General features: G+C 35.2%; 1 protein-coding gene across 5 annotated transcripts in view; it reads right to left on the bottom strand.

The window, feature by feature from the left end:
• Positions 1-24,220, bottom strand: part of KDM4C (lysine demethylase 4C) — a 304,693-nt gene that overhangs the window by 190,945 nt on the left and 89,528 nt on the right. The window contains exon 9 of one of the 5 annotated variants that reach the window (XM_055790394.1): positions 21,682-22,739. The exons of the other annotated variants lie outside the window; for them this stretch is intronic. Within the exon in view, the coding sequence (XP_055646369.1) occupies positions 22,716-22,739 (24 nt within the window). The 3' untranslated portion in view covers positions 21,682-22,715. Of the gene's footprint in view, positions 1-21,681; positions 22,740-24,220 lie in introns of those variants that run through there. 5 annotated transcript variants of the gene reach the window in all.

Consider the following 24,220-nt stretch of genomic DNA (forward strand, 5'->3'; position numbering starts at 1 on the left):
CTAAGGTATGGTAAATCTCATGTTTTAAGAAAAGAGCACACCTACCAGAAGAAATTGATTCCTTCCTTTACTCAGTCATAGAGTTCCTGTGTGATGGCATGCTAACCACAAAATCCAATTTTTCATGAGCAGTAGCTAATAAACCATTTCAAAAGGAAGCTGCAAAAGTGATGAGCTACTATGTCTGCAGTTTAAGTCAGCTAAACTGTGGTTCAAAGCACTACAAGAGAATACTGACATTTGAAATGCAAGTCATTGGCATCTCATATTGGGCACTTTAAATCAACAAAATATTTCACCCTTTATAGCTTTTGAGCTTAAAGTTCCCCAGCTGTAAAATGCAGATAATAAAATGAACTAAGTCACACGATTATTGTGATGTTAAATTAATTTTTATGAAGTTTATAGATGCAATGATGAAAGTATTACAAAAACATCTAGAAGGAATTTTCTTTCTTTTTGATGCCTGGTTTGAATAATGAATGGTATGACTACACATTAAATGCCCTGATAAAGGAATACTGAATAAGTGAATCTTGTTAATGGAATAAGGCCCTATGGGAAAAATACACATCTGTTCATAAAATTAGTTTACATACTAACATAACAAGGGTGAATTAGTTAAACTGACCCCTTAGTTTTGACAGACTAATTTTTCAATACTTGATTTTGTAACCTCGTTCTTGTTTCTTGGTCAGTTTAAGAATAATCTAATGATCCACTAAGATATCAACTGTTCAATTTCAGTCTTCTCTAGACAACGAAAAGTACAAAACAACTTGATGCTCTGCACACAAGTCAAAATACATGAACTGTCTGAAAATCTCTCAGGTTGACATTTTACAAGTACCTGTATGTGAAACACTGCATAAAGGTGCATCTGATTTGTTTTTATCACTATGATAGGTTCTTCATGAAAAGGCCTACTTGCAGAAACAACTGGAATAAGAATACAAATAAACTCGAAGAATAGCACGGGGTCCTCAAACTACGAGGCCCCTAGGATACGGCCCCCCAGGGTCCTCAATCCAGCCCCCAGTATTTACAGACCCCCCCTGCTGGGGGTTGGGGGGGAAACCAAGCAGCCGCAGATGGCTGCCTGCCACTGCATCCGCGCGCCGGCCCCCTGGTTAAAAAGTTTGAGGACCCCTGGTATAGCACCTCAATGAAAATGTAAGACTAACATCTTACAACTGCTGAACTGTGCTACATTTGCCAAAAGAAGTATTCTAGGACTAGCGCTAGAAATTTTACTGTAGAGAAATAGTTTCAAATACTGTCAACTTTGTAGTCCAAATACCACAAAATGCCCTCCCCCTGCCCCTATTTTTTAACATTCAACCTTAAAAACTAACTTTCCAGGGTTTACATATCTCATCTAGGTCACTGAATTAAAAAATTTTGTACTTAAATAGTCTAAACTGCTCCCCAGAAATTCTACTGTCCCCTGCAGAGAGCTCAGCATATTTATTCAGACACTTCCACTACAAGCATGACACTAGGAAATCTTAACTAATTAATGCCTTTTCAGTCTTGATTTAATTTTAAAGGACAGATTTGATATCTTTGCTTCAAATTAATTTTTTCCTCATGTTTAAGCATTTTTAGCAACTGGAATGGGTTAAAATACAGGAACACAGTGATTTAAATCTGAATGTACAATCTGAAGTGTAAGTTTTCCTGAAGATTGATTTTAAAAAGTACTTATACACCTAAATATGCAGACAGGTATGTACTGGAGTTTCTAGAAGCATACAGGAGCCTAATTCACAAAAGCTCTCCACTGTCACAGGACAGAAGAAGATATCACCACCCCATCAATAAATATCTTTTCCTGTAATACAAGAGACTGCATTTTCTTTGCCCAGCAAAAGCCAGTAGCTATTTGAAAGATGACTGTGGATTACCATATCAGAGCTTTATAAGAAGTAAACACTGGCTTCCCTAAGGCACCTAAGAAAGACACACTGATAACGTTAAAAATACCACCAAGAAATTTCTAACAATCACAAGCAGGATGATTTTTCCCATCCTACATGCCCTCCAGCATCTTTTTCTTTAGCACTCTGATGATAACAATAAAACTTCTTTAAAAATGCATAGTGAACTTACTCCTATTATATTTTTATGCAAATTACTTCTATAAAAACTAATGTGACTCCTATGTTCAATACTATTAGAAAGTTACTGCAACAGAAACCAAATATTGTAAACCATTACAAACATCAAAAGAGCCCTGATTTTAATCTTCCTTTTCATTTATGCAATGTAATATATTTAACACTATTAAAGAGAATGTATTCTGGCTAGCAGTCTGCTTTTTCCAATTGCTGTATCTCTAAAACAAACTGATAAAAGATTGAACGCATAAGTAGTCAGATACTACTACTTCTTCATACTTGAAAGTTGTTAGACATGAAGCTGAAAGATCAACAGCACTTTTACTTACAAACAAAAGTAACAAGAATTGCCCAGATCTTTCCTAGAATCTTGGAAGACAAACACAGGATACGGATTTCAGTATAACAGTGTTAAAATTGAAGTATGAAACTTTTTAATACTAAATGTTTTCTGAAGTATTAGTGAACACTTCACATACATTTTTCACGATTATAATACCAATGAAATGATACACAAATAATCCAAGAAATCTACTATTCCAAATGAACCCACAATAGACCGCATCTAATCCTTTCAGCTAAATATGGTTGAAATTTTAATTTCTTTTCACCATTAATATTTTTATTCACATTTAGTAGACATTATTCTTGGTCTGACAAAGTTAAATGTCACCCTTACCAGGAAAAAAAAAGAAAAAAGAAAAAAGAAAAAAGAAAAAAGAAAAAAAAAAGCACATTCACTAAAGACACACTTTACATTCTTTTTATTATCACTATTTAGATACCTCCCATTGGTTGCATCTGTTAAGTACTTTCTGTTAAATGTAACATACGGGCATATTACAACCCAGTGATGGCTAGGAAATGTAATGTAGGAAAGATATATTTATTTTCCACTTCTCTTGTCTCCTCAGTATCAATTGTAATTTTGTGTTCTGGTACTTTTCACATCTCCTTTCCTGGGTGCTGTAACATTAATTCCTCAAAACAGCATTTTCATCACCAGCAGCATGACTACACCTTGTAAACAGTCTCATCATTGTGAGTCTTCTCCAAAAACCACCTCATTCCATAAACTTCTATCAACCAATCAGCAAACATGCCCTCTTTTTTCTACCAGTACAGAGTTCTCTGTGGAAATGACAGCTCTCAAAACTGCTCTGGACAAATACAGACAAGAACATGCATGCCCTAAGTTCTACTAGTTTTTTTGATGATTCAGTGGAGACCGCTTTCCACAAAAACTTTTTATACCACTAAGCTTCACAGAACAAATCCAACATAGAATCTCAGTACATGCGTGATACTCAGGATTAAAACAATGAGCCCTCAACAGGTCACGTTGAGGTCACGTTGGTATTTTTAGCTGTTACACATGGCTTCTATTACTCAAGACTAATTTATTTAATGTCAGTAACTGAAAGGCAGTAAGTATTTTCTCACTGTTTTTTAATTACATTAAAGAAATCTTTCTAGTCCTCACTGGATGTTTATCCAAGTTTAAGAAAATTATTTTTCTCTTTAAGAAATACAAACAAAACAATTCAGAATAATTATTTGGATCTGAAATAAACATTAAGCTTTAGTAGCTATGATAATAGCTGATTTAGCAAATATTAAATAGAATCCATATCTTACTTCTCAGTGACAAATAATGATTTTTGAAAGGGTCTCCCTCACAAGCTAAAAGCAGACTCTTGACTGACAGACAAAAAAAAAGAATGAACCAGGCAAGTAAAGAAAAGAACACAGTGCCAGAGTAAATGCTTTCTAATGTTCACTGAGACATAAGGTGTTTCCTTACAATCAAAGAGCAGTCATGGAGAAAGCAAAAGAGGAAGACTGTCAACATGACTGTGTAGTGAAGTTCAACAAGCTCACAGTCTATGCCATGCAAAAAGCAAAGTGGACAGAGAAAAGTATGAAAAATTATAGCCAAAGCTAGTATCACTGCACTATTTAAACAGACCGTGCAAATTTTATTAAGCATTTATGAAAATTGAAGTTACCCATGCACATAAACACCTATACCACAAAAAGATAAGAGAATAAAATAAAAATCCCAACCTCCTCTCACAAGTTGTCCTTTTAAAGGACGGGTTCTTCCCAGAAAACTCCCCCTCTTGTAATTCTCCCTGTATTCCTTTTATTTGCCACTTTTTCCTTGTTGTCTCTTCTCCCTCTAAGGTTTCCTAATTCTTATTCTTTTTGTTTGGGTTTTGGTTTCGTTGTGGGGTTGGGGGGGGGGGGGGGGGAGGGTCTTTATTCCTTCCTACTGCTGTTGCAAGTTGCAAGGCATGTTGCAAAGAACAGAAGGCACATAACACCCCAGCAAGTTCATGCAACAAATAGGGCTCTGGGTACAGAGCTTACATACATACATACGAGTATCATCTTTCTGCTGTGTGCGACCTCTCAACCACAAAACAAGTTTACATACAGGCTGTCAAATTGGGTGGACACTTAAGATGACAAACTATGTATTCATACAGCTCTCAACTTGGCTGATAACAACATATCCTACAGTGACAAAAATAGACACACCCAAATTCTGTACTAAGTATCTGTCTGTCACCTATTGCTGAGTATGGTCACTCAGCACTACGATACAAGTGATGAGCTCCTTTCTCCATGCTGATCTTTACCAGGCTACAGTCCCAGACAAGGACACCTTTTCATCTCTACCAAAACCACAATGAAGCTGTCACAGGTTCACATTCTAGAAGAAAACAGTAGAAGGAATCTTATTTCCAAAATCACACAAACAACGTAAGGCCCACCAGAACTTAAAGCAAAGATGAAATGATGTGTGGAAATCAGGCCACATAAAACAACTGTCCATAAAGGCTGGTAGAACTGCCCAAGGGACACAAATAAAAGAAGTAAGCTTAAATTAATTAATTAAATAAATTGCTACACCGATGAAATGCAGAATACTGCTTTTATTCAGTGTACCTGCTCTTCTTTACAGGTGTCAGAAGTTTATGAATACACTTGGTATGAGCTGTGCCACAGGCATCATTTGCCTTCTTCAGAAAAGAGCACAAGTGCACTCAGTTGGTACAGAGGCAAAGTAGCTTGAACCAACCACCTTTTTTCTCCCCTCTTTGAGTGCTTGTACTGAAAAAAATACATTTGACATGTTTAGAGATCACGTATTGTATTTTCTAACTGAAACAACACAGCTTCCATAAGTCAAACAGTAAAAAAAAATCCCATCATGTGCTTTCTTCATTTACAGTATGTAAAAGCTAAAAATTACATGTATACAAGCTAATTCTCATCTATATTGCAAAGCATTATATTGTGGTTTACAGAGTCTTTGGGAGATGAGTAAGATTTGGCAGAAAATTTTAGTTTCATTAATGATGTAAAATCACAAAAAACCCACGCTCTGTCTCAAAATTATTCCTAAGTAAGATACCTAACCATGGTTAGTCTATTTCAGAGAAATTCTAAATTAAACACATAATAGTTTAAGACACAAAACATACACATTGAACTCTAGCATGATTTCCTTACATTGTAAAGACTTCCCACATAAGCTTTACGTAAACACTAAGAATTAAAAACAAAACCAGTATGCTGGCACACAGCACCAAGCCAAATCTGTATATACACTCTGTACACGTATGCATACGTTGTTTTATATTAAAATTTATAAAATATGTACCCAAAACATCTGGATGTTTTCATTGTCAGAATTATCACATACCACCACCACCACAAAAAAAAGTGAAGAGAAAAACAGTAAATATGAGAAGCCAGAAGCGAGACAAACTATAGCAGTGAACAGCAGCCAATTTTATTGTTTTACTTTGGAAAAGCTCAAGAACCTGTTTATTTAGATACCATCTACTTTTCCAATGAAGTACTCTGCTATTAGCTATCAGTGGACATCTCCATTTCACATGAGTGTGAATGAATTTTTTTCCAAAACAATCAAAAATAAACATATTTACAATATTCATTTTTAATCTGATTACAATGAAGCATAGTTCATTTTTAGTTTGAAATTAGGTATTTTGTAATATGTACTTATTACATATTTATAATTTAGAGATTTTTCCGCACCTGTTACTATTCCAATTACCAGCTGGCATAGCTTAGCAGCTAACAATTTCCAAAACAATTAAATATGCTGACTAGAATACCAATTTCCAAAACTATTCCCACTTAGAATTTTATTATACTAATTACAATTATCAAAGTAAAATTAACAGTCTCCTATTATTTTGTTTATATTACAGTTTTGAAATTATTGTATGTTTATTTTAGAAGATGTGACACGCATTATAGAAGGTTTAAAAATTTTTAAATGTCATTTTCATTTACTATTTTTAGTTTTCAGAAAAGCTACTCCATTATAAATCTCAAACTAATTTTTATTCTTATATCATACTCCTAGAATCAGTACTTCAGAAATGTTCCTCTTTTTATCTTTAGATTCATTATTTCAATTCAGTTCACACACTTGAAAAATGAAGTGCATTTTATGCATAGAATTACTATATTTTTGCTGCACAGATATATTTCCAATGCTAATCCTGTTAGTTATTTTAAGCTCAGAAATATGGGATTTAGATTGCTAAAAGAAAAATAATCAAAAGCATTCTTTTCCTTTTCTAAGACACATAGTCTTATCTGTTTTATAGCAATATGCAGTTGTTAAATGAAGGATAACACAATGCCTTTCGTAACAAGAAAAGTTGCTCATACAAATCTTTACTTCACATTAAATTTTAAGATAAAGAGCAAATCACCACCACTCTTCTGCATCTTAGGATATGCACTGTAGGAATAAACATATTCCCAGAAAAAATTCTGGAAAGCGATCAACATTTTGGAGTGTGGGGAAAAAAGTTTACAACTGCTTGGCATACAGTTTCCCTCAAAATATGGTATATGTGCAAGGTCTTATGTTCTCAAAAGTATGTCCATTTGTTTTTAAAATATCTTACCTCCAGCAAGACTGCAATCCAATGATACAGATTGTTTCTACCTAGTGAACTATTTCAGCCATCGAAAACTACTTTATCTTGAATTAAAGAAACAATCAAAGGTATAGAACAGAAATCTGAAGCTAAGCTTGACCGGTACATAACAAGGTTCCTAATTAAAAGAAGAAATACAGGATACTAGGATATGTCCTTTTGATTAATCTTAAACATAGCAATGGGTTAAAGGGCATTGCAGTGATTTTATTTTTTTTTTAACAGCCATATTTGTATTGCCTTGCAGTAAGAACAGTGTTTTAATATAACACTGAATAAGTTATCAAGACTTACAACAAAGTAGTGTGGTTTCAAAAATGTGAAACTTTGTTCAGATTTTTTTCCAAAACGTTTTTTGTTTGCTTCTAACAGATTCACTGGCAGGCCTCACCTCTCCTATGTATTATCATAACAAAGTAAAAGACCATCCATTTTCTGCCAAGTACCTGCTTGCTCTGTAAGCACAATGATTTGATTCAAAAATGCCAAGGAACCCAGCAGTGCTAAGATTACTTCCATTAAGACAGCAAAACTAAGGAAAAAAAGAAAAGACATCTGACTATAGCCTCAGAGAATATGCACCAAACAGCATTTCTTTAACATGCTCTAATAGATTCAGGCAGAGAAGAGAATTTGATTTGGAAATTAATTATCAGCTGTCACAAAACATGGACATCATTAAAATGAGAAAATATGACAAACAGGATACAACCTAATCCTTTTTAAGCTTAAGTCTGAAATAACACCATATTAATAGTCAGCAAATTATGTCAAGATAAAAGATCAAACGGAACATATTTTAAATAATGCCATACAATTAGAAACATAAAAAACCTAAGTTCATATGCAGTTCTATTGGCCATTTCCATCATTATACTTTCACTAACAGACAAAAAAGTTTGAAACATATTAAACAATTGTATTTTAAGAGAATACAGAATAAAATTCCATATATAAAACTCATTAAAAAAAAATAATACAACAGAAGTCCAACTCTGAAAACTGATAAGCTAGTAACATTGTATAGCAGGCAGAAACCCCAGTGGAAACACAAAAGTGAAATCTCACTACAAAAAAAGTATTGCCTCTTTATGACTTGGGGAATACCACATGCCAAATCCATTTAAACTGACTTTGCACAGGACTCCATCCTTGTCCTCATGTGAGGCATAATATTTCATTTAATTTTTAGGAGGCATTCTGGATTAATACATCCTTATTCATATCACAGCACCTTGGTGCTGCAGACTGACATGAAACTGGGTAATGGACTGCTGTATTCCTCTCATTAATCACCATAATGCCCATTTCTGGAAATCTCTGAAACACAGATACATAGCTCTGGGTCAGCCTTCCATTCTTACCAAGTACATGTCAAAAAACCCATATATCAAATTAGTACCTACATACCAGACCTGAAACCAGCAATAAGGACAGTAGAATGCAATAGGTATCCAACAGCACACCATGCAGAAAATAAAACCTTTTGGCAGAGGATCTCTGAGGCCAAGGTGCTGTAAGAGAACAGATACTTAAGACCCAAGCAACTCCTCTCTGCAGAAAGTAAGGAAAGGCGCTTTCCTCACCCAGTTTGTACAGGCACCGTTCCCCAAACTTTCCCTCACACCTCAGCACTGTACAGAGAATTCTACTGTTTCAGCTTCCTTTAAGGACAGATTTTATGCAGAATGATTAGTGAAATCATCTACAAATGAGTCATGCATGTAGTATGTCTCAGCTTACATATTCTTTCAGTGAAGGACTAAAGGAGTACTTATGTGCAAAAGAAGGCACTACTTCATGTAATTGCAAAGAAATGCAAAGGAAGCACAAGAGGAAGCAAGACTGTCAATCATGTGAGAAGGAAATGTTTGTTTTCTTTAAGATTAATTTCTTCCCCAGCTTCTTTTAAAGGAAGAAGGGGAGTATCATTTGGGATGGCAACCAAACGGAGGTATTCAAGCACCTCACTGCATCTAGGAAAACATGTATCTCAAATTGTACGTTCTATACCTGAGCAGGTAAAGGCAAAATAACTGGAATTTTTATCTTCTCATTTCAGTGTCCAAAAACATAGTTGATGAAGTGTTAGGTTCAAATTGCAACAAGTTGGTAAGAGGTAGGTGTCCAGGTGTTAAGGTGTCACCTAAATAAGCCATATTCCTAATGTACAGCCTTTTGTCTTGCACAATACAGACAACAAAAAATGGATTCAAGAGTTCTGAGATCAGACAACTGATGCAGGTGATGTTAATTTAAATATTAAAAATGCTCTCGTTACTCCTTTCAAAAGAAACGGTTCTCAAGAACACCAGCAAAAATTAGGGGATGGAGAGAGAAAAAAAAAGGGGGGGGGGGGGAAATGTGTATGTGTGTGTCTCAAAAAAAAAAAAATCAAATAAAAAGAAACCGAATCCATGCTATTTTATTTACTACCTGCCACTTTTAAAAACAAATATACTAAATGTTGGGAATTAATGCTTTTATCATAATAATCTCTGCCATCTCATCATCACACAGAATAGGAGCAGTGATACTTACTACACACCTGCAGTATTACCTCAAGTCCCAGAAACTACTACATTGCATTTATTTCTAATTGCACTCACCAGGGGGAAAAAAATAATCAAACACATCACAAAAACCAAGCAAACAAACAAAACCCACAAGAAAACACACTTGTAGCTGTAAGTTTCCTTTCTCTTGCACTAAAATTGCATAAATCCAAGTTTAATTGTATAACTAGTTAAATGGAGTTTGAGAGGTGAACTAAAAAATCCCCCAATTTTCCTAATTAAAATGTGACTAGTTTAAATAGAACTACATAAAATAAAATGTTATGGAAGCACCAGATCTGACAAGAAGCTTGTCCCTTCATTGGTTTGAAAGTAGATTCTAACAGTCAATCAGAGTAAGATGCTCCAGATACATTTGTTCATGAATCAGATCCTCCAAGACTCTAAAATGTCTGGTGCAGAAAGGGATGGAACTCGGGCAGTATCTGTTGAAAGCTTACTTAGTATATTACTACCCATAAACATCTTCACTAAATTCATTAGTCACTAATCACCACGTTAAATAAGCACTCTGGAAATGTGCCTAATAAAATTAGCTATGTCTCAACTTGTCCTACAGCCTTCAAAGTAAAGCTCTTTCGTCATTCGTTCAATATCACATCTATAATAATTATATAGCAGCAGTGACGTACATACTTGGTCATTAAGAGCACTTTAATAACAAGGATGTTTCAAACTTCAAAATTATTTAGGAAGAAAACCATTCCCCTTTGCCCTAGAACATGTCACAAAATCAAATGTCTGAGGCTGTGGTAGTATGATAATTTATCTAGTTAGTACATTTTAAGAAGTTTCCATCTCTCTACCAAGATGCAGTAAATGTTGATACATGTGCCTGGGTATAGCAGTGAAAACAAGAATGGTTTAGCTCTGCAAGTCATCCAGTTTATTATGCCAGCTTCTTCTTTTTCCTCACTTAACCCTGTTTTAATAGATAATAAAGATCACCAACTGGAGTGAGATGTCTATAAAACTCTCTCAGTATTCACTTCAACTAATGGCTTTTTTCAAAAAAGAAAAACACTTTTTAGCATTAAAAAAATGAAAAGTCTAAGATGCTAGAAAGGTGATTTTTAAACTGTTTACCTAATGTACACATTGTTAGTTATATTTATAATTACATATATAATTATAAATATATATTTATATATTATATATAAACATAAATAATTATAATTATTTATAGTTATAATGCTATGTTCATCTTGATCACCTAACAATGCCGTATTTAATTAAACTTTTGTGTGCATTGTGAAATGTAACCATATAATCAGCATTATATTTCTACATGAAAATTCTGATTTTTTTCTAAATAAAATTTTAAAAGCCATAACAATTATTACTTGCATTTATGTTTCCCAGGCTAAGACTTCAGTATCTGTTGAAGTTGATTTGAAATTGCTCCCATTTTGCAAGAGAGTAATAGTGCCAAAGACTGAATGATTTAATCAAATCCTGTAATTAGGGGCAGATCTGGAGCTAGAACACAATATATGAGCCAAAATATCTGTGTAAAAAAAAAATGCAAAAGCTACATTATACCAAGTACATAATTTTTCATTATCTGTTCCGCCATTTTTATCTGCATGCAGCACTTAAAGGAATTCTACTGTTATCTGCATTTTAAATATTACAGTTTAAACAGTGGCAAATTAATTTTTAAAAAAATTTTGGTAATAGAGGAAGACCAGCATTATCCAATGCATTTGAAACAAAAGTAAAGATGGATGCAACTGCCTAAGGTCATTCAGCAAGCCAAGGGCAGAGCTAGAGCTAGAACTCAAAATCATTTAATCCTAGCCTCACGTTTTAACACTGGTAAATGCTGCCTGTCCCAGGCTGTTAGTGGGAATTGTATTTACGCTCTGACAGTAAAGTAGACTCTTTGAATGTGTGATGCCCAAAGGAGCTGAAAAACAAGAAGCCATATGTCTGAAGTCTTTCTGAATATGCCTCAAGAGCATCAGAAACAGGAAAGCATATTTAAAAAAAAAAATAAAATTGCCACACATGAATATCCGTTTTAGGATTCCTGATACGTTCTGAAAGAAAAACTAAATGAAAATTTAAATGTCAACATAAAAATCAAAGACCTATCATAACAGATTAACATTAACATGGTGTACAGTAAAAGGTTATGGTACACATGCTTCCAAAGGATTGAAAAGGCTCCTGTTAACACTGCAACTGTAAAAGAAAACTCTCCCTGTCACAGCATACAGAATGAATGAGTTGTAATAGAGACCCAAATCTACTTTTTCTTAATTATCACAGCACAGCTTCTCAGTACACTTAACTTACAATACACATACTCATGTCTGTAAAGTTCTATGAGCTCTTCACAACTGATTTAATCCCACATTAAAACCAAAACCAATGTAAAAAGAAATGACAGAAAGACTCAAATTTTGCATGAGTCTGTCCCCGCCCCCCCCCCCCCCCCCAAAAAAAAAAGCGGTAAAAAACCCAACCAAAACACTGAAAGGGTGCATCAGCTAATCCAGTAAAAAAAGTAATAGCATGTTTTGCCACAAAGTCGGGACATTACCTCTCTGCTTGTGAACTTAGAGAACACCTCCCATAGGGTACAACAACTGAGAAGTTTATACAACCATCTGAAAGTGCATAAGGAATATTAATACCACAGCTCATCTCTCTTTCATCATGAGTTCACGTATTTTCTCAGTATTTACAAGTAGGTGCTCCTTTAGTTAAAACTAGAAAAAGATCAACAAATTAAATCCTTTCAAGGAAATGTATGAAGTTACATTGCCCTCTGCTGATGAACAGCTAAAATTGGACATAAAATCAGAGCTGGTGCTCCAATAAACACTTTGAATAACATATAGCACTGAAATTCAAATATTAGTTTTGCTACGAAATAATTCCAACAGATCCCAAATGTAATTCTGTTTTTCAAAGGACTGTCAGCAATCACAGCAATATAAAAGAGATCTAAAGAAGATAAAACATGCACTTCTAGGTTTTTTCTGCTCCAAGAGTTGAAAATGAACTTTGCTAATTTCATTTTATTCTAAGATAAATTTACCTGGATGATCTCCCTTTGAATTACTTACCATATGAAAATGTTTCCTCAACCAAGCTGCATATTATGAACACCATCTTTTCCTTGACAAGAATAAGAAATTGTATCTTGTTTAACAGTAAGTAAAATAGTCTACTCCACATTGATTTTCAAAGGCAATTTTTAAAAGGAATTATATGGGAGGAAACATTAGGAAAGAACCTTGTAGCCAACCTATACAGACTGTTTGATGATTGAAATATACTTAGATTACAAATCAAACTGTGTGCTCTTATATGGCCTCCAGATCTCATCTTGGTTAAACACTGGATTTACATTTATAAATATTTTCATCATTAGGTGGAAGAAATTACTGCTGCCTTTTTGATATTTTTTTTCCAAACACTACAACTTACTGCTAGTGATGCTAATGTGTTACTAACACCTGCTGAAGCCAGACAGAACTGTGTGAGGGACCTAATTCTGCACCTTGTATTGGAAGAGTTACAAAAACTGTTGCTCATTTTAGCTTTAGCCTTGTGTAACCTAGTATCTTCGATACAACCAATTCAAATAAACCGCAGCAAGGCAGATACAGCTGATCCTACTTTGAAAGGCTCGGGTAGATCAAATTATAGCCTAAATTCCCTTCCAGCCTTTAACTGCTTGGTCCTGCATATGCTAAAGCACAAATGCTTTACCTTAACTGCAGTTTTATGATGTGTTAATTAGATCACGCTAGGTAATTTAATCTCATATCACATATTTAAGCTTTAATCTATACAGGCCTCTGATTTCTTTACATTCTTCTTAAAAATATGATTAGCAGCACACATAGTATAATAATATCACCTTGGACACAATGCAGTATGTTGTCCCAGCACATAAATAATGATCTTGCATTTTTTCAATAGGATGTTTTCATAATGCCTTTTTGAGTTTTTTAACCCACAAAGGAGTTCAGGCTTGAGATAAAATGGGCAAATAAAAGGAAATAGTACCAACGATGTACTAACTAAAGTACTATAGTACTAACTAAATGGAAGTTATGCTCATCTTAACATCAAGTTTTTTTCAGTCCTGTTTTAAAAGCCACTTTTACTAAAACTCTACAAGTTTAAGAAAACAGAAAAGAGAACACTTTTTGAATTCTGATTTTCCATAGTTTTGTCTTGCCCACACACAGATAGTACACAGTGTCTTAATACAACAACATATATTTTATTTACAATACGCATACATACTGCAAGGTAATAACAAGAACTGTTTGAAAGGGAAAGAAATAGGACCCTTGACAAAATACTAGTATTTCTCTGACTTTTATAATTAGCAGATGGTTAATCAACATATATTGGTGAATTCATTAAACAGAAATATTCAGCTGCCAAAAAAGAAACATGTCAAAGCTGTAAACAGGAATAGGAGTAAACCAGCAACTAGTGTAAGAGAAGAAGGGTACTGCTACACAAAGTGGAACACCTCTTTATTTCATTGCTATACTGCTGACCATTATTTCTTTTTTCAAAACAAATAAAAAAACCCAAAAGTTAACATCTATCCTAAAGTACAATCATTTCAAGTCTGGTCCTAAAATCACGCTTTTTCATACAGCATTCTTACTCACACTGCACTGGATCACAGAATCACACAGGTTAGAACGGACCTCAGAATATCATCAGGTTTGAGCTCTCATGGGAAAGGCAGCCCACATTTATCTCATTCCAGGGCTTTATTTCCCACCCAATAACAACCCAAATTCCAAACATTGGTTAATCCGAAAAACATTCCTTTGTACTGAGACTTCATGGATTAGGTCATCATGCTACACTGTGGGTTTGTGTTTTTTTTTAAAAAAAAAAGTTCCTCAATATATCCTAAATACAAATAAAGGCCTATTAAGATCCTAAACTCCATAGCTAAAGCTTCACAGCACACTTCAGTCTTTTTAGGGTATGATCTCAGTTTCTACAATATATATGATTCATTATAAATCCAACCTAGGTTTTTTTACCTTGACCAAGAACTTCTGTCCATTATGGCCAACACAACTAACAAAGATGATCCTGTACTTCCCTCCATCAGGCTTACTCATTGACTGTTGTCCTAAATGATAACTAAGCCTTTGGAATTTCAGCTTGCAAATGGCTTCTAAAACCACAATTCTAAGAATGTCTTACACTATTACCACACTTTGTATTAAAAACAAACTATTTTTAGAACCACCAAGAACAGTATTTGCCTCACCAGAATAATGGCATCACTGTTTCCCATAACCTACATTCCTCCTTATCCATTTCTCTGTAATCTTCATTTACCTCCCAAACTCATTGCTTAGATTCTAAATTTTTCAGGACACATATCAATGGACTTTTCTGTGGGGACAGGAAAAAAAAAAGAAGTAAAATCCTGTTGAGGATCTTGAGCATCATCAGAAGTACAAAGCACTTAGTTATCAGCGCGATAAGCAGCTACCCCAATATGTACGCACAGCAGCAATCTCCAGCTCACACATACTCTCATTCACTGTTCAACTATGAACTATGTTGACACTCAACTACAGTGACAAGACCAGAAATGACAAGCAGATATTATCAAACTAAAGGAAAAAATAAAAAAAGAGGAAAAAAACCCAAAACAACAACAAACAAAAAAACTCAGACACATAAAAGTGCTTCTTACCAAGTTTCTATGAAATAAATCTTTTTCACTTTATCGCAACAATTGAAATATACCGCAGAAACATGTACTTTTGCCAGTGGAGTTTCCAGCTTACCTATAGTTTTACTGCTTATTCAGTTCCTCATCATTTCTGTCTTGGGAAAGATAAACAGCTCAATAACCAAGCCAAACTAGGACTTCAACATAGGTATCATCATCATCATCATCAGGACACGTGTACTAAGAATGTTTTCCATATATACGTAGTAAGATGGAGGTCAAAGCAAAAGACTGCAGCCATCTTCATTCACATGTTTCACCAGAAAAAAAAACATTTGACCATGTAGAGGCTGCTTGTGGCCACCTGACAACAGACCTGCTGCCATCCTCTCCTATAAAGGGTTTCAGGTTCATAAAGGATGCGAAGATGGAACTTCCGAAAATATGGAAGTTTTCTATCTTCCTCATCATGCAGGGTCCTCCAGCCTCACCAAGTCAGTGTTCCCCTAACATTCTTCTGGGGGAAGACACTGATGATATGATGTAAACCATGTCAAGCTGCACTAAAGCAGTACTACATATTGCCTAATTCCAAGAAACTGGAGAAAGTTCCTAAAATTATATAGCATTTTCTAGTTTCCAAAGCAAAACCAGTGTCAACCACCACACATAAATCCCAGTCTATGTACATCCTTAAATGGGACTTTAGAAGGTCTTAAGATATTCACATGAAAACAAAACAATCGTCCCCAAGGTAGAAAAACAAATGTTTATAAGTGTAGCTTCTGGTCATTCTGAAGTGACAGATGTGAATAATTGAGAGTTTTATGGATCTCATGAAAAGCAGGCCTGATGTTCTGAATCAGAAATGCTCAGTGTAAGGACCTAAAAGGTCAGGATGGACTTGGCAAAAAACAACTGAAGGGAAAGACCATCACTGCCGATTTAGGAAAAGAAGCCTTAAAAACACAGGTTATTCTCTTAAGCTGAAATGCTGATCACAGAATTGACATGATTACAGAAGGAGTCCTAGCCCAAAGGAGGTGCAAAGCAAATAGTAACAGAAACAATCTTTACTTTAAAGCCCTTCTGAGGAAGTACACAAGATGGCCAAAAATTGCATGATAAACTAATAATCCTCAAAGATCAAATGAAGCCAATGGCTCACTGAACTTCTATCTTTGAACTTGCATTAAGGCTGTGGGTCAGGTTGTGCTAATTTCATCCTTGTCTTAAAAGAATTACCATCTCATTTCATTATTGCAAACTGCCCCCTTTGAAAATTGCTTCTTGTATGGTAACCTGAATGAAACACACAATATTATGAAATTTTAAACTGGGTATTTCCTGAACTTGGAACTAGAATTCTTCTGCACCTGTCTTCCCAGTAAACAAAATTAAGAATTAAGAATGGCCAGAAAGTAATTTCTTTTCTGGTATCTGGACCCATTCAGAGTGCTAAAAACCAAAGCCTGTCAGAAAAATACTTGAGGAGATTGAACATTCAGAAAATAAACTCTGCACAAAAACTTAAGACCTGAAGGATGGAAGACAGGAGGTTTACCAATGCTCACCTACACAGGAGATAAAGTATTCTCAGAATTAGAAAAAGAATGCAGATTATGTTTAGAACTTGCCTTAAAGAGAGTCTCAGATTGCTGCTTAGTATTATCACTCATTAAAAAGTTGTCTGTACATTTTTTATATTGCAGTGAAGTAGTGCTGCCGAGTAGTTATTTAATTGATTAAACAATACTGAAAGTCAATTTCACAATTACAGTAAAGGACAAATATAAAGTAAAACAGTTTCTTTTCTGGGCTATGAGGAAAGGAAAAAAAGTCAAAGATGCTAAATGCAAATAATGAAGAGCAAATAACAGATGAAGAGTATTTTTTCACATGGAACAACAGGTCAGATTTTGAGCAACAGGTCCGATTATGAAAAAGTTTGCCCCACAAAAATCAGTCAATTAAAAGTCAGTCATTTGTAAGAGTGACAGGGTGACAGACTAACTACAACCAAAAATTCAACCAGGATGCCAAGTATTGGTAAAAGTACCCATCTATGTGCCTTTATTGTATAAGCAATCCCAAAGTGATCACCCCCGAAAACAAACAAACAAAAAAAAAAACCAAAAAAAACCCACCACAAACACCAACATACTTTTATACTGAAAGGCAAATATAATTTTAAATAAAGAGATCTACTAAATCATGTAATGGTTTTACAGTAATAGAGGAATCACTCAAAAGTCAGTCTATTTCCATAGGCACAACACAGTTCCAGTAGGCTGGAGCTTGTTCATCATCATACTGACTGACTGCCATGGTATAACCCCAGCTGGCAAAGTACCACCACACAGCTGCTTGCTCACTCCCCTGCCCTACCCCAGAAGGATGGGTAGGAGAATCAGGAAAAGGGTAAAACTCATGGGTTGAGACAAGAACAATTTATTAATTGAAATAAAATCAAATTTAATAATAACAGCAACAACAATTGTAATGAAGAGGAGAAACAAAGACAGAGGAGTAAAACACAAAGAGAAAAAAATCCAAGTGATGCACAATACAATTGCTGACCGATGCCCAGCCAGTCCCTGAGCAGCGATTGACAGCCCCAGCCAATCCCACCTAGTTTATACACTGAGCGTGACTTCCTATGGTACGGAATATCCCTTTAGCTAGTTCAGGTCAGCTGTCCTGGCCATGCTCCCTCCCAACTTCTTGTGCACCTGCTCACTGCAGAGCAGAGGAAACTGAAAAGACCTTGACTGAGAGTAAGTACTGCTTAGAACAACTAAAACATCAGTGTGTTCCAAAACACAGTGCTGTACCAGCTAGTAACAAGAAAATTAACTCTACCCCAGCCTAAACCAGAATTCATCAGCTCCTGCACCACCCTCTGGTATTCACCAAACTACACAGGGTCCATAAAAAATTCTAAAGTACCAAGTGGCTTCTTGGTTCAGGAAAAACTGAACTGCCAAACCATCCATAAAACTGCACTTTATAAAGGCATATTCCTTCTAAGAGTAAATAAAATAACACTAGAACAATTTTTATTCACACCTGTTGGAACTATAAATGTAGTATTCATGTCCAGCAAACAGATTATATTCAGGTTTTGCCTACAGTAAACCATAATGTATCAGTAGTTTCTAAGAGCCAGCAACAAAACCCTGAGCAGTTCTACTGTAACAAAAAGACAACTTACTTCAGGGGGGGAAAGAAGAAAAAAAAACACAAGGAAAAAAGAAAGAGGGAAAAAAGGCCAAAAGCCTTCTCTAAAAACCCATTTTTTCCTTCATTTCACTGAATTTAAAATTTCAATAAATTCTGTAAGCTTTACACACTAGGGAAGCCCTCAAGAAACACCACCTCTGCGTGCCATCTGACTTTATATTCTTTCTTCTGAAAAGCTGTTTATCAGAGTCTTTCAGACTCTGCACAGAACAGAGTTTATCACTAGTAATTTTTATAGACATGACCAAACAAAGATGGAAATGACATGGAAAGATTTGCATTTATCTCTCTGGTCACTACAATTATCAAAGGACTAGGATAGCAAATTTGACATAAATCCCCTTTGCCTAACTCAGAGCCTTCCCTTTTTGGGGAAGCAGAGTCCATTGGCCAGACCTGTGCACACTTGCTTTATTCAGCTATGATATCTATGACCTAGCATCCATGCAAGAAGTCACCAACTAATCTTCTCAAGGATAATATTTAAACACTGCAAAAATTAAAAAGCAGTTTAAAAAAAATCTTATTTGGCTAACTGTCAGTATTCTCACTTACGACTAGTTTTGACAAAACTACATCAATTCTAACTTGTTTTCAAAAGTCCTATAGTATCAATAAACTTCTTGTACCTTATTTCTGAAGACAGACAATATCAATGCAGTCAAATCTGACCATCTGATTACTCCTTTAGTTTTTCTACCATATGTTCATATATTTTCAAGCATCCAGGAATTTGCATTATGAATTGTTTTAACTTGAACATTTGCAGATCATTCATGCAAAAGGTCCAAATTCATTACTGTTCAATAAAAATGGCCTTATTAAGACTTGCAAATTGTCTATAATGCATTTACATAATAACTTTTTTATTATATTATTATTATATTATATATAAAATAATATAACATATTACTAAAAAATAACAGCTGTTTGTACTTCATTTCTTGATGCACTATCTTGGTTAGGAGGACACTCAAGAAAGAGAAAAACAAATATAGCGTTAGTTCACACTAATGACAGGGAGACCCACTGTGCATTATCTCAGGGAAGCAAGAGATGAATAAACCTGGCAAGTAAGAACACTGCTTCATAATGCTTTTAGACAATACTGTTGTTAATTACTTTGAAAATGCTTAATCATACAGAAGCCTGAAAGGCGAGAGTAAGTACATAACCACAGGCTAGGCAAACACAAAATGTGTGCCCAACACACAAAGGCACTTAATAAACCATTTGGAAAGGAAGATGCTTTTGCTGTCAACTGTCTTTCCACGCTATGCATACAGCCAGAAATCATCGTAACTGCAGAAAGAACTGATGGAACAATTCAAGAGTTAATTGCTGCTATGATTTTATCATGAAGAACAGTAAAACCTATCAGTCATCCAATTGCAAACAAATTCAGAGGAGATACAATGACCAGAAATATGAAAGCCTAGAAAGTACATCCACCTCAGGACACAAACTGCTACAGATTCCTGTCTAGTCTGTCAACATTCCATATAATTTTGGTTCTAGCTACAACACTAAGGTGTGATTAGCTCAGAGTGTTTAAGGTGCTGCTCTCGTAGAGAATCATAGAACCATTTAGGTTGGAAAAGACCTTTAAGATCATTAAAGTCCAGCCATTAACCCAGGACTGCCAAGTCCACCAAGCACCAGCTGTACATGTCTTTTCAATACCCCCAGGGATGGTGACCCAACCCACCTACCGGGGCAGCCTGTTCCAATGCTTGACAACCCTTTTGGTGAAGAAATTTTTCCTAATACCCAGTCTAAACCTCCCCTGGTGCAACCTGAGGCTATTTCCTCTTCTCTTATCACTTGTTACTTGGGACAATAGACCAACATTCACCTTGCTACAACCTCCTTTCAGGTATCTGTAGGGAGTGATAAGCTCTCCACTTACGATAAAACGTATGACAGAACTAACATAGTACCACTATGTTACCAGTATATTAAGTAATTCTTTCCAAGAAAAAGAGTTTTACTTAGTGAGTGAACAATAGTTCAATCTTTCTGACTGAATTTAGTTCAAAACCTGGTGTTTGAGGCTATCACTTGAAAGGTTTCTGTCTTTCACATATACTTGCAAATACCTCTGTGAACGCAACTAGTTCAGTGTCTTCAGCTTTCCAGTCCTGTGTTAGGTACAGGCATTTGCCAGGCGATTAGCTCTACAGCCCTGCTTTCCACTCAGCTTCTCTGCCCTTCAACATTTTTAGGAATCTTCTGCATGACTCCTTATTCACATGAACATAAATGCAAAATATGCAAAAATAAACTGCATGTTTATCACTGCACACATAAATAAATGCAAGTATACCACCTGTCTTGGCTCAAAAAAATATTAAACTCTCTTTCAAAACTGCTAATGATCTAAACAAAAGGCGGGGGGGGGGGAATCCAGTAATATAGCAATAAGCCTTAACACAGTATTAATGGTCTCAATTAATACAGCAAGTCTTTCATTCTAGATTGTTTTTAACATATGCAGTACTATAAGCTGGCAACTTTCTCACCAGAAAGTTACTAAGAAGTCATCCACGTTTGAGACTGCGTTCCAATGATGCACAGACACCAGCTAATAGGGAGAAAACACAGAGAAAGTTACAGGATGCCGAAGGAAATAACAGGATTATGCTGCACTTCAGTAATCATCCCAGCAGCTTCCGAAGGTAGTGCTGGCAACCTCTGAGGAAGCACAAAGGAAGCACCTATACCATTATAGGACAATATGAACATGGATTTGCTCAGGAAAAAAAAAAGTATGAATAAAGTTGGATTGTTATACATAGCAATATTTCTTACAAGAAACAATACCTTCACAAAGAAAAAAAAAATATGGCCTGATTTTAGTTTAATAAATGTATGTAAGTGTTAATTTAATTAACATGCATTTTCTTCACAGTAATTTTATGAATAGCTCTGGAAGGTAAAACAAGATTAGTGAATCTTAATTAAAAATAAAAATCCAAATGAACTGCAGCAGCATAATCAATACAAATTACATTATTTAAATTAAGCAAAATTTAATTAAAGGCATTCACATGAAATTTATTCTCTTTGGATTCAAAGCTTTTCCAATTCAAACTGTTTTGTAACAATTTTATAAGCAGCACAGCAGTCAATAAAATTTCACATTATTCTAAATTAGCCATTATGTGCTAGACACATAATTTTTATGAAACAAAATACTGATTCTGTCACATGTTGGAGTTTAGCAACAAAGCCAGAGGAAGAAAAATCTACTTCATTCTCCAGACTGGTTCTGTACAAATGCACTAAATGATCACTGCCCATTTGATTATGGTGGCCCATGTTACACAAAGGAGCTGAATGGTTCTATTGAAGTTATCACCTCTCCCCCCTTGCAAGATAAGCCGGTGAGTACACGGCAGAAGAGCTGTCTCACAGAAAACACGAATCTGCCAACAAAAGTGTACGTAGCATTTCTCATAAAAGTTGCAGAGCCAAAAGGACGCAGGAGACACATTGTAGTCATTAACAACACTAAAATTCTGTCTGAAATTAAATAAATGGCTTGCTTTTTGGAGATGCTGAATTATGCTAGCTGTCAACAGGACCTGAATGTGCTCAGCACCTTCCAAAATCAGAAATACAAATCTTTAGTTAGCTGTAGAAGCTTGTCAAAATACATCTACGCCAAAGCAGCTTAAAAAAATAAAATAAAATAAATCATTCTTGTATTAAGATGTTAGCATTTAATTTACCTGGGTCATAAATGCTGCAAGAACAGATTTTCTGGTATTTATTACCATATTCTACCCCACACAAATACGGGAAATTCAAGAGCATTAGATTTTTTGAAAGTTTTCTTCATCTGAAAAAAACCCTCTGAATAAATTCTAATTGTACCCCAGCTAAAGCAAAGACCATATAATTTTGAGTATCAGATTCAGTAATCACAACGCTTATAACATTGAGAGGCAGCTTCTCTTACGAAGTCTGACAGACTAGGTCTGCAAGGTCAAGCAACTAATAAGTTTATCAACACCACAAAAGGAAGAAGGGGAAAGGGCTTCTGAAGCACTGCAGGGATGTTTCAGCCACAGTCACGAGACGACCATGGATGATTTTACTCTTTTCCAGGCAGAATACCCTATAACAAGGAAGAAAAAGTGAAGATTTAAGAAGAGACATCCAGAATGTCATTCTAAAATGGTAAGCAAAGATAATATAATACACATAATTCTCCACTACAACAAATAGAAAAGGCTCCCCAGATTCTAACATGTACCAGTATTAAAAAAAAAAAAAAAAAATTAAAAAAAACCGCCAAACACCTCTATAATGTGTAAAATGTGTGCCTTGGGTGTTTCTTGCATGTTTCTAAGCTTAAGAAACAAATATTGAGATGATTTGCTAAAAGTTTGCAATCTGTTTCTCTCCTGCAACACCTGGTATAGTGCTGTATTTCAGAAGCCAAAGATCTATAGCACATAGCAGTAAAGATTAGACAACTTTTCTAAGATTCTTCCTTTCAATGATTTGGCCATCAGAAACTGATAAATATAATTAATGAACTTCCACCTTTTTATTTTATTTGAGGGAAAGGGCAGAAATATGGCAAAGCAAACCATACACCTGTTCTACTGGTAACATTGCAATTATTGTAAGTAAAGATATGCTACTGAAATCTCTTAAATTACAGATTGTACATGACCTCTTTGTTCAGATTTACTGATTAATGCTGACTCTTTCTGAACACTTTGTAAGCAGAGAGGGGGGGAAAAAATCCAAATATGCAATAATTTCCTAAAAAGACACCAATGCCCTAAATTCTTTTACAAGATACCCTAAATTGTTTGGGATGGTTTTGGTTTTGGTTTTTTTCTTTTACAAATTGTTCGGGATTTAGAGATTACGAACAGAAAAACTATGAAACTGTCCTGTTTTGAAAACATTATTGCCATTCAATCCAGTTATATATGAGGAGTTGTTGATTACTATTCTACAAATGTGCATGAAACATTTTTACACGTGGCACTTCATTTTTTAAACAAATGATAGAGAACTGCTTGATAACAATTATGAATAAACCAATGATTCTGGAAAGAAAACTATTTTGAAAAGAACGAACTTAATTAGAATGCTTTTGAAGCAGTTTATAAACTTTAAGTAGTGATAAGTAAACCACACATAATTATTAACAGCTGTTGCAAAGAGCATTATGGGAAGAAAAGCCCTGTAAGCATACCTCTTGTGCTGAGTGCCTAGTCCCTAGCTGCAAACATCAAACCTGCAGGACTGTATATGATTCAGTCGGAAAACCAACAGGCTTGTCCAGAATTTTTCGTTACCTGCTTTGCCCAAAGCAAGAGAACAACTTCTACAATGTCAAGGAACATTTTCTACAAGTAACAGAACTCTCCCCCAGTTTCCTAAAACTGTAGATTACTGTAGAAATTGCACTTTCAGTTTGGGAAGGCAGCATGTGAAGGAAAAAGAGGAACAGCTCTAGAGCAACAAAACCCTTAAACATACATAAAAAAAGATTAAATAGACTGGACTTGACAATTACAGTTCTTGTGCACCAGCTCTCTTGAACGCAAACAGGGGTAGGGTACATAGGTAAACGCA

This window comes from Falco peregrinus, chromosome Z (assembly GCF_023634155.1).
Source record: "Falco peregrinus isolate bFalPer1 chromosome Z, bFalPer1.pri, whole genome shotgun sequence".
Classification (NCBI taxonomy): Eukaryota; Metazoa; Chordata; class Aves; order Falconiformes; family Falconidae; genus Falco; species Falco peregrinus.